Source organism: Cucurbita maxima, unplaced genomic scaffold (genome assembly GCF_002738345.1).
Source record: "Cucurbita maxima cultivar Rimu unplaced genomic scaffold, Cmax_1.0 Cma_Scf00013, whole genome shotgun sequence".
Lineage (NCBI taxonomy): Eukaryota > Viridiplantae > Streptophyta > Magnoliopsida > Cucurbitales > Cucurbitaceae > Cucurbita > Cucurbita maxima.
Genome location: NW_019272029.1, coordinates 4,547,906 through 4,563,424, shown reverse-complemented (window position 1 = coordinate 4,563,424; position 15,519 = coordinate 4,547,906). Strand labels below are relative to the sequence as shown.

The window sequence follows — 15,519 nt, the reverse complement described above, 5'->3', positions numbered from 1 at the left end:
AAGATAAAGATACCCTTATACAGATGATGACGTGCAAGAAAGGTCATGAGATTAATAGCTCTTAGATTAGATCACATATGGTTGTTACATTCATTTTGTTTTAGTGGCTCTTAAGTTACATCTAGTCCTCACTTTTTTTTTTAATTTGTTTTTGTCTATTTTTCTCTATGTTATAACAATATTGTTTTGATGAATTTATCATGAACATTTAAATTCATGGCTATGAAATATTTGTACAAAACTTTTCCGTACATATTAAGCATGTCATATAGGTAGCCGTGGGCTAACCATCATAAACCCAGACGAAGTAGGCAGCTCTCCCCCACAGCTCCCAAGTGATAGTTAGCACAATCTGGCATTTATGAGCACTCACAAGTCACAAAAATATGAAAACAAAGCTATTCTTGTGAGTTAGGTTAGAGTTACCTCAGAGCATATGCAGAGGTGTGAAGCAAAAGGCTGTTGGTGAAGCTCTGACGGGGCTCTCACCACTGCATAAAACCCACTAAACTATCTAAGATAGGAATTGGAAAGTCACCAAATTAACAAAGCAGCAAACATAATCAGCGACGGGCAACCAAATCTTGAGAGAAAGAACACTTCCTTAATGTTCTTCTACTTCGAACAATTTATTAATTTCTTAACCTACAAAGAATTGAATCAGACTCATAAGTTCGTTCATTCATTCAATCATTGCCTCATCTCAAACCTGAGACATTCTTCTTCACAATCTTCTTCTTCTTCTTTCTTCCTTCATCATCAAAATCGGACCAAACTTAGACACAAGCTCAAGATCATCTTCTTTAACAATCTTGAAAAATCTCCATTCACAACAGTCTATTCAGTTGCATAATCTAACAGTACAAGCCACCGCTTGCGCCCAAAATTTGAGCCTCGCCTTAACTTCTTCTGGATGATCACCTGAATCGAATCAAATGGTAACAATCTTAATCAAATGTTGACAGTTTCAAAATCAAATGTTAGCGATGATTTCAAAATCAAATGTTAACATTTCAAAATCAAAGGTTAACAATCTTAATCATATTCAACCTAAACAAACAGTTCAAAAACACTCCTCATTTTCAATCGATACCGAGATTAAGAATCGAATCGAATGGCTCACCAGGACTAGAGATCTTCCAATTCGGAATCGGACTGGAAACAGAATCCGCCAAATCGGGCGGAGAATGTTCCGGAACCTTCTGGTGCTCATCCAGAAACTTCTGGCTCATCGAATAACAGAGCTCGAGCGCCGGCAAGGTATTACAGAGCTCAGGAATTTCATCATAGCAAAACGCAAACCCTAGATCCACACATCCTTTGAGCTCCTCGAGATCGTCGTCCGTCAAGCTCTTCGTCCTCGTTAAGTTCTCCTCATCCGAATCCTCAACAAAGCCCTCGAGCAAGATCTGGTTCTTCTTCTTCGTCTTCTTCTTCATTTTCGTGTTGTTCCAGTCTGTCGGAGAAACCGACTCATCACGATAGTCAGCGGAGTTGAACTCGGATTGGAAATGGAGGATTTGAGCTTCTCGGTCCCCTCCAATGGCGGATTCAGGAGAAATCTGAGATTCGAATTGAGATGAAAACGGACTCATTCTTTCTTTTCTTTGAATTTTGGTTGTTTGGGTAAACGCGTGGGGGATGATGCATTATAAAGCTGAGCCCACCCGTTAAACCAACGGATAAAAACAAATTTATATAATATAATTTAATAATAAACATAATTATTTTTTAAAATTTTAGTAATATTCTTACTTTTTAAAAAATCTCAAAAATACCATTTTTATTGGTTTAAAAAAAATATTATTAAATTTTTAATAGCATTTTAAAATTACTCAAAATTTTTAAAAGGTTAAGAAAATGATTTTTTTAATTAGAATTTACTCGATAATGATTTGATTAATTATTATTATTATTATTATTTTATTTTTTTAACTTAAGTGGGTCAGTATGGGATGCATGTCATTTTGATGATGAATCCATGGACCATGAAATGCGTGTATGCATGACCATGATGACATGGACAGCTAGAATGACAGGTTGGTGATGAATGACAGCCACGAGCCGAGAAATTTGTGGCTGTCATTTTGGATTCTGAACAGTGCTATGTGAGGATATCAAAAAAGATTGCAGGTGTGTTACACGTGTTTCCGCCTTAATTACAACTTAATTTCTTTTAATTTCCTTTTTTTGTTGCTTAAAATTTTTAAAGTTTTATATAATTCCTTAAACTCACAATTTTTATTTGGATCATAATTTTAAAATAAAATATTAGTTTTGTTTCATAAATCAAAGTATTATGGGATAATATTGTTAATGAAAAATTTAATTTATTTTATATATATCACGATAGCTTCCTTTGCTCATAATTTATACATGAGTTCGATTTGATTGAGTTAGAAGTATTGTTTGGACCACTTGAACTTTTGGATTGGTTGCTTTTTCCACTTGATCAACCTTGTTCGGATATTGCAATCCAACCCAATTTAGCTTATCCCCTTTTATTACTATTTTGGATCGAACTAGATTCATGGAATTAAACCGAATGTAACGACACTAAATTTTACCTATTTAATCTAAGATTATTATTATATTTGAAAGGTGGAATATACATTAAATGGGTCAGGTTCATAAATGCGACTTAGACTTGCCTTTTATTACTTCATAAAAGAGAAAATGATTATCATGGAAAGAAAGGAAAAGAACATTATTGAAATAAAGGAAAATGAACAAAATCGAAATGAATGTCTTGTACTACCCTATGGTTTATTATGCAAATACAATTCAATTTATACTAATGTTGCAAACCGAATTCAACCTAGACTATGAAATGAAAAAAAAAAATAAATAAATAACAACTACCTTATGCATGTGCCACGGTCCCGGGTGTACGATGTCGTTGTCGATGTCACATGGGTGCCTTGCCCTTATCTGAATAAGTAAAGTATCACGAGGCTTGAGTATTTCTAGAATACTCAGTAAGTGACTCCCTATCGAGGTTATGCAACAATCACACACAATGAAATGATGGGACCTATCGTTTCGTTTTCCCTACGGTGCTGTCCTAACGGGTAATCGTGGACATGTACCATATACTCTACACACAGCCCATACGTGCGAGTATGGGCTCACCAGCTAGTTCGCACACCGTTGGGTCACTTTCCTTATCCGGTGGGCATACTCTAGGAGCCCCTTATGCTGGGACCCGTTAAAACTAGAACCGTCAAGGCAACGCTATGCAAAGCATAACGATCGTTGTCCTGCCATTGGATGTACGCGTCTGTATCCTCGTGATGGGATAGGGGTATCCCCCCAGATGCATGAACACACAATATGCATGAAGTCCCCACTAGTCCTACATTTAACATTAATGTACATAACCCCTTGTCACGTTTCATGCTTACATGTCATTCTCATTTTCATTTCATGTATCATACATATTCCTATCAGGGTTATGTTTCCATGCAGTTTACATTCAAGTATTCCGTACAATCATGCCATAATCATTCAGGAACCACATATCGTCACATGCATATCATATCACATCAAACAAAGCAGCATGCATAGCATACATTCACATTCACATGAGTTCGTACTTAAGCACATTAAACTGGCATACAATTTAATGACACGTGCAAATCCACGGGCTCATGCCAACATACAATAATTAACGTGTAACCTACGACGGGTGAGCCACTTACTTGGTAGGCCTTAGCCGAAGTACTCCCTAGAATATAACGTAAGCTTCTAGCTCCTCATGAACGTTCTACGCTTCCATTGGTGGTTGGTTCCTATTGGTTCATTCGTCACTTTCGTTAGTATTTCACAAATATAATTAATTCCCAACTTGAATTTGTGAAATACTACCTTAAAATATTCTATTTTACCTTAAACAGGGCCGAAACTAAGTCCGGGAGGGTCGGAACGGTGACAAACGGGCTAGAAATAGGTTTTCCGAGCCGAATAAGCCACCGGAGCCGAGGGGAGTCGCGCTGTAAACGTGCCACATGGCACAATTAGAGAGCGACGCGTGTGTATGGGTCTCGGGTCGAGCCATGGGTTTTTGGATCGCTCGCGAGTCTCGGGCTGTTCGCGGGTGATAGGTCGTTCGCAGGTGAAGGAAAAATGCAGGCGGGCTGGGCTTATGAGTTTTGAGCTTACCTAAGGGGACTAGGTTCGGTTCGGGTTATGGGATTCGGGCCTCGGGTCGAACTTCGTTCTCTTCGCCCGATTGCCCGCACGTTTTTTCGGTGACCTTTCTCTCTCCTCGATAACGTCGTCTCGACGTCCTTTTTTTTTCCGTTCCCCAGTCTCTTTTTCACCCTAACCCCGTTTTTTGTACAAATTTTGTTTGTAAGAGCCTCACACTCCCGGATCTGGAGAAGTTCGGAAGTCCGACGTTCCGTCTTCCTTGCCGACGATATTCAACGTAAAGGATTCGTCTAAATCTACTCCTGATGGGTGTAAAAGGTTCGGTGATTATTTTTGTGGGGTAAAATGGAGGTTTTGACGTCGATTTCGTATGGTTCGGGTTCGCCAGAGTTTCATCGGGGTTTTCTGTTCCTTCTTGTTTTTTTCACTGTTTTCGTGCAGGTCGTTTCGAGGTGGCTGAAGGTCGAGGTCGAGTTTTGTGGCATCCCAGCCTTCGGCCGCCCTTTGTGGGTCGTGTGCGAGCGAAAACTCCGGCATTCGTCGCAGTTTTCGGCTCTGCCGACGACCCCTTTTTTTTTCCGGTTCCGTTACACTAAAAACTTGTGATATGGAATCAAATCAAGGGAAAACTCTGATACCAAATGATAAGGAAATCACTACATAGGGAGTAAGATTCAGATTACATTGTTGATCGAATATCTCAAGGCAAGAACACTTGTTCGAGATTCAAATCACTCCACAAGTAAATCGATCATGTATGGCTTGAATGATTCTTATTGATCAAATATCTCAAAGCAAGAACACTTATATGAGATTCGAATCACTCCACAAGCAAGATCGATCATGTCGAGCTTGAATGATTCTACATGCAACCTAAACTACATATAATTGCAAAGAAATTTAGTCATTGACTAAGGAAAACACAAATACTCATTTTTACTCTTGGTTCATATCGTATGATTGATGTCTCTAGATTCATATCAACTCGACTTAAAATTATGAAATCATCACACCATTCATTCGATCCCATAATTGAGGTGTTTCTGTATTCAAACAAGGAAGTTTGGTTGTTGCATTGGATTATTTTGGGTTCAAAATAGGTTATAATTTCTTTAAATTTGTTGCATTGGTAAATGCCTAACCCATTTTGCACCCTTTTCCCCCAAATTTGGGCACTTTTGCAATAATCGCAAATTATTGTATATTCTTAAATTCCTTGCTTTAATTGAATTCCGGACCAATAATAAAATTAAAAAATTAAAGATTTATGAGATATTTTTAAAAATTTAAAATCTTTTATTTTTATTTTTTTACAAAAGAAAATTAAAATTTAAAGTCTAAAAGTGTAATTTAAGGGAGTGTCATTCATCCCTTCTTTCATGTATGCTATGTGCATGTTCACATAGCATACATGACATGTAATAAGACACGTGTCAAAAATTTAGTCTCAGTCCCCCTAGAGGCCTAAACAGATAACGACAATTATTTCCCACGTGGCTTGTCTGTCACACAGACAATAATTCCAAAAGAAAAAATAAATGAACAAGCAATCAAACACCGATTCAGGATATTATTTCTATCACCACTAATCATTTTACGCCACGTATGTGGGGTCCACTAGTTTGACTATAATATGACCAGTTGGAGCACGCCACGTTAGCCTGGACAATTAACCGTGTTAGACACGTATTAGGGCGGCTGTATTGGCATATTCGAATTTAACCAAGGGTAAAGTTGGAATAAAAATCCTTACCAGATTTTATTAAAAAAGATAAATGTAATTTAAGTTGACTAAGGCATTGACAAAGTAAAATCAGATGGCCAAACTTAACTTAATCATCAAATTTGTTTAATCTTTTTTTATATATAAAATTTGGAAGAATTCTAAGTAATTACGCGTTGATTTTATTTATTTATTTTATTATTATTATTAAATACTTTAATTCTAATATTATCTTCTTTTTTTTTTTTTTACTCGCTCATGTAATAAATTGACATTTTTTAATTTAATAAAAAAAAAATGTGCCACAATGATAAGTCTAAATTGTTAATTTATTAATTTAATGAATTATTGTGTTTCCATAAATAATGGGTTGAAATTTTGGATACAAAATTAATATCTTAATTAACTATGTGGGGGTGAGAGTTGGGTTGACAGCTATCGAGACATGTCATATTAAGGTTTTTGTAGTTACAAACGTTATTAAATACATTTTTGACTTAAAAACATAAACGGAAATAATGTTTCAAAATCATAATAAAATTTGGGTTCTTATCCACGGATAATTTTAGTGTTTTAAAATATCTATGGCATAAAGTTCATCAACACGATTCAAATGTATTTTCAATCGTTCAAATCTAACGTCAAAAGAGGAAGTTGTGACCAAAAGAAGATTAGCACAAATATTATGTGGAAATGACGTGGCACATAACGAGCCCATATAATATCATAACATACATAGATATGGTAATGTATGTGTCTATATTTATTATAGTGTAGAAGTATCTCGATACACATGAACATACTAGATGCATGAGATCATTATAGTTTGAAATTGTTGGCGTAAACACATGATGTAAGTTGTACATTCGTTTCATGAATACATACGTAGCACAATAATACTCGTGAAGTAATCATGCTAACGTAGTATGCATGACACATCATTTAGAGGTCTTATGCAACATGTGACATGAAAGTCACAACAAGATCCGTAACATAAATATCTCATAGTCTAACTTACAATATAACATATCATAACATAGCGTAACATAGTACATGTCATACATTCATAAAATACGTCACGTGCAGAGGTCACAAAATACGTGTCATTCATACTTCATTAAATTCATCCAACCAATTCAATAGTAATGCTATTTACGACTTAGGCCAGAGTTACTAATTATTCTTAATAATAACTTTATGTTCTCTTTAAAGTCCAATTCAACCTCATATCTATCATCTTCATATTTGATTTCTTATTATTATTAAATTATCATTTACTACTGTATTTGTTTTTTTTAACTATAACATTTATAATTAATTAAATTAATTATTTAATGCGATGACTATATTTATTTAATTATTTACAAATAAATTTTTATATAAGTTTATTAAAATAATTTATTTCAAAATAATTATTAATATCATGACTAATCAATTAAAAAAACTAAAATTTAATTTATAGGATAATTAAATTAAAATTTAAGACATATTAATGTATAATTAATATATTATTATAATGATATAAAATTTATAAATATATCTTATTTAATATAATTTAATCTACCATTATACAATTTATTATTATTATTATTAAATTTCTCAGCTATAATCTTTATATTAATTATTTAATTTGGCGACGTTCTAATTATTTATAATTACTTTTGTAATAACCTAAAATAATGATAATATGTATTTTATATTTGTTGTTGTGTGTTGGTTAATAATAATAATAATAATTAAATTCGAGCCGTAGAGATGGAATTTTGTTTCGGGACACAACGGGTATTAAAGGAAAAGATTGGGAAAAATTGCAGGAAGGAGAGGTTGAAGACGAGCGCGTGAAGGACACGCGAGGCGCGTGGGAGGACACGAGTGGAAGTGCGACTGTGCGCGGATCAGGCGCGTGATAAACGAACCCTTATCTTGTGTTGGCGTGTGAGGCGCGTGAGCAGGTATTTTGGCTCCCGGTTTGTCCCGTTCGACTCCTTTTGACCTGTCCTATCAAAATTGGTCTATAATTATGTTGAAATTGATAAAATATAGGTCTAATAGGAAGGAATTGTGTTAGAATACCTATTAAACGTACATTCAAGGGGGAAAAGGAGTTCGAAACCAAGTAAGTAGCATATCGATCTTTGAACTAGTTCTTAACTTGTTTTACAACATGTGAGTATGTTGTTTACCTGATTAAGAGCTTAGTATGTTATGACGAGCTTTGATGATATTGACTGTTTAAAGAATAGATGAGATAATAACCTAAGCGGGAGGTAGCTGAGATACCTCGTTAAAGAATAGATGACCCTAGTAAGAGAACTAGGAATCTATGACGAATAAAACTTAAAAACACCTGGAAAGATTAGTTATGAACTCTGGAATGATAAACTAGCTATTTGGTAATCTAATTACTCATAAAAAAATTATAACTTTTCTTTCCAGATTTAGATGATGCAGACCAACCGAGGACGAGACCAGCAGGCTAGGGACTATTGGGAATCTATGTTTGGGTCTGTTTATGTAATTATGCATTCGTTGTCCATAGTTTATTTTGGTCGTATTAAGTTTTAAAAAGTACTGGTCCATTTAATACAAAACACAGGCATTATATTCTCCTACCTTCTTTGTCAGCGTCATAAACAAAATCTCCAACCAAACAACCTTTTAAAAAGTTGAGAAGTCAAATAATGTCACGTGTTTCATGTGACTATATGATCGAGTAAATTTAGCTTGGTCGGATTCAAGATCAAATAAGTGGTCCATTAAATGATATATGTCGGCCCAAATTCAAATGTTTGGGCCCAAAGCTCATCTAATAAGCCCAAACACACACTATCCCTTTAAAAGTCTATAAACAAAGAAGCTCATATTCATTTTGAGAGTCTAGAAAATGAGACAAAACTCTTGAAAAGGTTTTTTTTCTTAAAAGATCAAAGTCGTTTTAAAGATTAGAAAAGTTCGAGACCTAAAGTCGAGAGCAGGTTTAATGTATGACATCAAAGGTGTAATACTTGGACCTACACACACTTGGATCCACCGGGCTTGTATACATACATCTTGGGCCTGCTTGTCAAGCTAGCATACACTCACACTGCCAGAAGCTACGGAGGGAAAGGAGAATACATAATTTTATGGTGTGCATATGTCATAGTGTACGTCTCCGTACTAATCATAACGGAAAAGTATCCCGATGTATGTAACATACAAAATGCGTGAGGTCACCATAACTTTAATCATAGAAAATACTTGTGATGCAACTTATACCTTTGTTCTTTTTATGTCAGTATCCCTATGAGACATACATGCATAGTACTCATCATATTTTTCATGATTATCATTCATGGCTGACTAATGTCTCATAGATATAGAGTGAATATATTAACATAGTTTACGTGGCATAACATATGGAGGTTCATGTGCATCGTACAAGATCGATATCACAACATGGCATACGTGCAGGCTATAAGAACTCAAAATTAAAATTAAAAAAGAAAAGAAAATAAAAGTGGTCCACGTCCCTTAATTTTCTAAATTACAATAATTGTTTCCTTTTATCCCACTTGAGCCCTTTGAAGGGGTTAGAGAATACATTTTCTGACACCTTGAGGCCGACATTTTGGCTAATCCGGCTTGACTCTGATACACTTAGACTATTTTCTACTATTTTCAACTCTTCAGAAACGTTTAAGGTTAGTTAGTTTAATCTTTTCTTTGATTTATTCATATGTCACATTAATTATTTTTCGTTGTTTTGTTTTAAGGCTTTTAATGCGAACGTTTAAGTCCATGACATAGTTTTATGAATTATTTTAAATGGATGTTTCGGCATAAAAAGATCATGTCATACATGTGGTAGCAAATCTCTTTTAAGTAGAAAAATAGAGTCGTTATAATTGGTATAAGAGCTCTACGTTACATATATATATATATATATATCTATCGAAAGAAATTCTAATAGGAAAGTAAAAAATTTGGAATCAAGTAAATGGATAATTATTGATTTGATAAGGAAAATAAATGCATTAAATATGTGAGCTTGAAATGTGCATAAATTGCATTTAATAAATAATAAAAAAAAAGAAGTTTGAAATATTTGCATGAGAGGCCCCTTGAAAGAGCCATATTTGCAAAATCACCCCTTGAGTTTGCGTACACAAATCCCTTTTCAGTTCGTGCTTATTTCTTCTCTCTCTCTCAGAAAACCAAAACCAAAACCAAAACCCCACTCTGAGTCTCTCTCTCATCCTCATTCTCCCCCTTGAATTCCCATTCCCTAAATCGCTACCTCCCACATCCCAATTTTGACGATTTTCCTCCTTCCGCCATGGATTCTGAGGACGATCTTCATTACTCCACCGACGTTGAATCCGTCGATGATGATTGCGATTTCTACAGCGGTGAAATGGACATGGGTATGGGTTATTACAGCGATGACGACGATCCTGACGCTGAAGATTTCGTGGACGACGAAACCGATGATTACTTCGACTCACGTCGACGCGAGGTTGGTTTCGAATTCTTTCTGCCTTGCTTCTTTTTTTTTTTTTTTGTCGTTTCTGAAAAGTAGGTAAATTGACGGGAAATTTTGATCTCTTTTGGCGGCTAGGCAGTGATCTTTGAGATAAGAATGGGTTTTAATCATTCTATTTGATCTTTTGGTAATCTTAGTTTTCGAGGTTGTTCTCCTTGCTGCTCTTGAAGTTGATTTAAGTGATATGGTTTTCTTATGTCGAGTGGCTGAGTGGGGTTTATATCTGGTACCAAATTGAGGACTGCTAAGAACAAGTATTGGGTTTATGCAGTTGTTTGGGCGGGGAGAAAAGTTGGATATTTTGTATGTCTGGTTTTGTAACGAAACTCGCACTGGAGTACTGACGGTAACTTGTGTACAAATAGCGAATAGCTTACTCTGTTTAAACTTGAAAGAAAAAGGAGTTCAGTATGTCCCTTTCTTTGGGTGGTATCTTTCACTTTTGGATTTTTCATGTGAAGTTGTATCCTGGCAGCCAGAGATGGAGAACTAAACTTTATTACCACTCCATAAGTTCTATTTACACTTGGGTTTTTACGGTACAAATGATAATTGGATAGTTTTCTTATTTGGATACACATTAGACTAAGTTAGGGCATCATCTTGTGTAGTTGTGTTAGAATGCGGAATAGATAGGTGGTACTCCAATATATATGTGTATGTACATATATGTGTGTGTGTGTGTGTGTGTGTATAGCAAAGTTTGGTGAGGTAGGGATTAGGGCAGGGCTGGGGCATTTCCCATCTCTCACCCCGTTTATCTAATGGGGAGAAATTTCTCTCCGCTCCTTCCTCCATCTCTCATTTATCCGGAGATTATCCACTCTTGAGCCCCAGCTTCACGGGTTAAATGAACATCTCTATCAATAATAAAACTGTGGCATAACCTTTCTTTACTATTTGTTTCAGTTTTTATGGTTTGAACGTGGTAAGTGTGCAAATAAGCCTCTATATCAGGGACGTGGGTAAGCTTGCATTAAGTATTGATGATTTGGTGCCATTTTTCGATTACAACATGTTTTTTTCCATCTCTTCGATCCATGCTAGCCATCCCATCCCATGAAAATCTGACGTCTTACTATTAATTATAGGCAAAGTTTGTTTTAAATCTTGTGATTGCCTTTGTATTTTTTTCTTTTTATTGTTACTGATTTTAACTTGTGTCCTTGTGCAGCAAAATTATACCATACTAAATGAGTCAGATATAAGACAACGCCAAGAGGACGACATTACAAGAATTTCTTCTGTACTTTCTATATCACGTGTAGCGTCAATTGTGTTACTCCGCCACTTCAATTGGTATGGTCTTTAATTGTTGAATTTTTGTCCATCTGGTCTAGGCATTTCTTCTCTGTTTTCTCTTTGTGATTGTCTTGGTTTCCTATAAGCAAGCAAACATTTTGTGGTAAAAAAGCATTTCCCTGTTTTTTGAAATATACATTGAAGGTTTCCGTAATCATGCATGTTTTTATATATATGTTATCAATTTGCCACGCAGGAGTGTTACTAAAGTCCATGATGAATGGTTTGCTGATGAAACTAGTGTAAGGAAGCAAGTTGGCTTGTTGGAAGCACCTGTTGTACATGTCCTAAATGCTAGAGAAGTAAGAAATGAAGATATTTGAATCCACATCCTTGTCTTGGTTTCTTATGAAAGTTGTGTTGGTGTATTTTGATTGCATAACACTTCGAAAATATCTTGACGGTTGCCTTTTCTGGCAGCGAACCTGTGGAATCTGTTTTGAGTCCTATCCAAATAGTAGGATCAAGTCAGCCGCCTGTGGTCATCCTTTCTGTGCCAACTGCTGGGAAGGTTTGCCATAATTCTTTTTTACAGTGTCATAAATTTCTAATGAAGTATCAATATATGTTTCTATTCTGTGCAAGGACCTATAACGCGAATTATGTTCAAGTTATTTAAGTTCTTCATGTTCTGGACATTAATTATAGTTTATTATATTCTTTATTAAGGCGGTCTTTGCTGAGTACATATATTTGCTGGAATACTGACTTTTAGGCATAGCATATGAACACAAAATCTACTTTTTGCATGCTTGGCTTTGTCCAGATGCTTGTCAAGGAAATCCAATTCTACAATCCGTATAGCCTTCCCAATCATTAACTACTCACGGTCTTAACAATCAGGAGTTGGTATGAATTAGATAGCTTATCTGCTGCTCGCTCTCAAGAATATGAGAAGCTTTCACATACATTATTGAGCTTCTGAGTATTATTAATATTATTTTCTGATTTTATTCATTAATCTGAATAATAAATATAGAATTGAGGATATCTATTCAATTAATTTCACAATGTACCCAACTTAAGATGTATGTAATGTAAGTTTTTGTGTTAATTTACCTTATCACTTTCATGACATCTGTTTCCACTTCTAGTTAATTTTGGTAACAAACCTTTACTTTTGTGATTTATTCATGTGCAAAAATGTCTGCTATTATTTTTTCTTGGACTGTTTTTTTATATTATTATTGGAACTACTCCACTTAGTTCACATGACCAATTTTTTTTTTTTTTTTTTTTTTTTAATATACACGTCTTGATCTTGTAATATCTTTATGTTTCGTGCATGGATTTCTGGATAGGCTACATTACCACATCAATTAATGACGGTCCTGGATGTCTGGCGTTGAGATGTCCTGATCCTTCTTGCAGTGCTGTGGTTGATCAAGACATGATTAACTCATTGGTCTCGAATGAAGACAGGAAGAAATATGCTCGTTACCTTCTTAGGTCTTATGTTGAAGACAACAAAAAGGTATAACTTGATTTGTTGGCTTATTATTTACTTTTATTCTGAGTCTACTTCAATCATACGATTTGATTATTTAAGTTGTGTTTCCTTGTTTTTTAAATGTTAGCAGAACCATCAGCCATACCCGTGATTAGTGTAGTAACCTTTACATGCTAAAATTTAAGTCCATGCGTGAATTATATTAAATGGTAGCTTTGTTTTATAATGGCATGANTTATGGTAACAGTAGCTTTTTTTTTTTTTTTTTTTTTTTCCTTTTATTCTTTGTGTTCATTGTGCTAAAAGTTGCAATTTTCTTTTATTATTTATTGTTACTTCCCTATCTTTCTCTTGTTTTTGTTTTCACATTCTTCCTTTATACTGCCAGACTAAATGGTGCCCCGCACCTGGTTGTGAGCATGCTGTTCTCTTTGATGCCGGCAATGGAAATTATGATGTTTCTTGCCTCTGCACATATGGCTTTTGCTGGAAAGTTGGTATCTTCAATATTTTCTAAAATTATTGTTTTAGCTTTTATAATTATTTTATATGCGTATTTAGCTTTTCTTATGAACCTTCAGTGCACAGAAGAAGCTCACCGTCCTGTAGATTGTGCAACTGTGGAAAAATGGATTTTAAAGAACAGTGCTGAGTCTGAAAATATGAATTGGTATTTCTTCGGGCATTCATTGTCTTCTTAAATTTTTGCAACACTCTTTGAAGATTTTAAAGTAAAATTTGTTTGACCCTTTTTTCCCTTACAATTAATGTTAGCTTTCCTGGAGTCTTCTTCTCATGTGCTTTTTCTTTTGTATTCTCATTGTTCCATCTGTTGTTCTTGTGCAAGACATTGAACATGATTAACAATGAGTTGATAGTCACGTGCTATGTTTGTGTGTCTGCACATAAGTTTCATTTATATTTTCCAATGAAGCATGAACAAGTGAAAAGGTTTAAAGAAGTAATTAGCTTATTTTTTTGGAAACCTAATTTTTTTTATATTATAATTTCAGGATATTAGCTAATTCCAAGCCTTGTCCAAAGTGCAAGCGGCCAATTGAGAAAAATCAAGGGTGCATGCACATGACTTGCACACCTCCGTGTACATTTGAATTTTGCTGGTAAGCTTTGATGTTGTGGACGGAATGAAGTCATCTCTTCTATTTTTCTTATCTTAATGCAAGTTTTTAATGTTTAATTACAATTCAGAATCCGATCCTCTGGGGCAAATATTTTATTGGGCAGCATTCTTAATATTGAGCTAAAAGGGGCAGGGGGGAATCTAAGTTTTCCTTTCCTCATTAATGTTTGGAACTGGCCATTTGGATGATCCAGAATGTAGAAAGATCATAACACGGGTGATTTGACAGATTTTGATCGTATATATCCACTCTTTGTTGTGTGAATAGGACTAAACAGAGAAAAAAGGGTTTTCATTGATTGCATCTTTTGATGGACATTATGACTGGATTGTTCTTTAACTTCGTAAATTTTATTTAGTGCAGGCTGTGTCTTGGTGCATGGTCCGATCATGGTGAAAGAACTGGTGGCTTCTATGCTTGCAACCGATATGAGGTAGCTAAGCAAGATGGTGTGGTAAGGAACCTTCCAAGCTATAACCAACTCCAGTAGTGTTCTGTGGAGTTATCCTTGAAATTGATTTTTTTATGCTTAATATTGTAGTATGACGAGGCTGAGAAAAGAAGAGAAATGGCGAAGAATTCTTTGGAAAGATACACTCACTATTACGAACGTTGGGCAAGCAATCAAACAGTATGCCGAACAACTATCTCCAACTTACATATGCTAGTCTTTATATAGTATCCTGATGTTTGTCTTTGAGGCACATGATTCATGATTGTTTGTTTCTCCTCTATGATATGCTTCTTTTATTTTCCTTCTTGATGTGTTTGTACTGTTTGCTTCTTGTCAACTTATTGCAACACTTGAAAGAGAGGGGAAGGGGGAAAAAAAAAAAAAGACGGTACAACATTAGGTTCAATTCTTGGTGTAGTCAACCTGCTAAGATTTATCCTTGGAAGTTCTATGATGGCTAACATAAATTTTTTTGGATTCATTTGCATTCACAAAGTATTCATTTTTATGGACGAGCAGGAATTTTTCTGGTTGAGATTATTGTACTTATTCTTTTTTAGTAATTCACAATATTCACTATCTTCTGCCTACCACATCATTATTGTCATATCATATTCTTCATTTAGCAATCTGTTAAAATAAGCCGCTGCGTTATTTATTATTAAGTAATATTTGCTGAACATCTGTTGGATGGCAGAAGAAAGGTAACAATTGGACAATTTTTTTTTTTTTTTTTTTTTTTTTTTTTTTTTTTTTTTTTTTTTTTTTTTT

General features: G+C 34.9%; 2 protein-coding genes and 1 long non-coding RNA gene across 8 annotated transcripts in view; 2 read left to right on the top strand and 1 right to left on the bottom strand.

The window, feature by feature from the left end:
* Positions 1-170: 170 nt before the first annotated feature.
* LOC111488729 lies at positions 171-1,634 on the bottom strand. Of its 6 annotated transcripts, none has more exons than XR_002719242.1 (4): positions 1,124-1,634; positions 710-921; positions 427-491; positions 171-368 (listed from the first exon to the last, which is right to left on the bottom strand). XR_002719242.1 is itself a non-coding variant. In XM_023136648.1 (2 exons), the coding sequence occupies exons 1-2, from the start codon at positions 1,593-1,595 to the stop codon at positions 842-844; spliced, it is 552 nt and encodes a 183-aa protein (XP_022992416.1). In that variant the 5' UTR covers positions 1,596-1,634; the 3' UTR covers positions 185-841. The 6 variants fall into 6 exon arrangements, 1 of the variants encoding a protein (XP_022992416.1); XR_002719243.1 differs by having other exon boundaries at positions 171-352; XR_002719241.1 differs by having other exon boundaries at positions 171-491.
* A 5,992-nt stretch (positions 1,635-7,626) lies between these two features.
* Positions 7,627-8,453, top strand: LOC111488775. Its single transcript, XR_002719260.1, has 3 exons — positions 7,627-7,827; positions 7,919-7,991; positions 8,312-8,453. It is a non-coding gene; the product is annotated as an uncharacterized LOC111488775 (long non-coding RNA).
* A 1,618-nt stretch (positions 8,454-10,071) lies between these two features.
* LOC111488600 (probable E3 ubiquitin-protein ligase ARI8) overlaps positions 10,072-15,519 on the top strand; it is a 7,509-nt gene continuing 2,061 nt past the window's right edge. The window contains exons 1-10 of the mRNA XM_023136431.1: positions 10,072-10,373; positions 11,575-11,699; positions 11,899-12,004; positions 12,123-12,213; positions 13,004-13,176; positions 13,541-13,645; positions 13,734-13,822; positions 14,166-14,273; positions 14,658-14,748; positions 14,836-14,925. Coding sequence (XP_022992199.1) covers positions 10,194-10,373; positions 11,575-11,699; positions 11,899-12,004; positions 12,123-12,213; positions 13,004-13,176; positions 13,541-13,645; positions 13,734-13,822; positions 14,166-14,273; positions 14,658-14,748; positions 14,836-14,925 — 1,158 coding nt within the window. The 5' untranslated portion in view covers positions 10,072-10,193. The remainder of the gene's footprint in view (positions 10,374-11,574; positions 11,700-11,898; positions 12,005-12,122; positions 12,214-13,003; positions 13,177-13,540; positions 13,646-13,733; positions 13,823-14,165; positions 14,274-14,657; positions 14,749-14,835; positions 14,926-15,519) is intronic.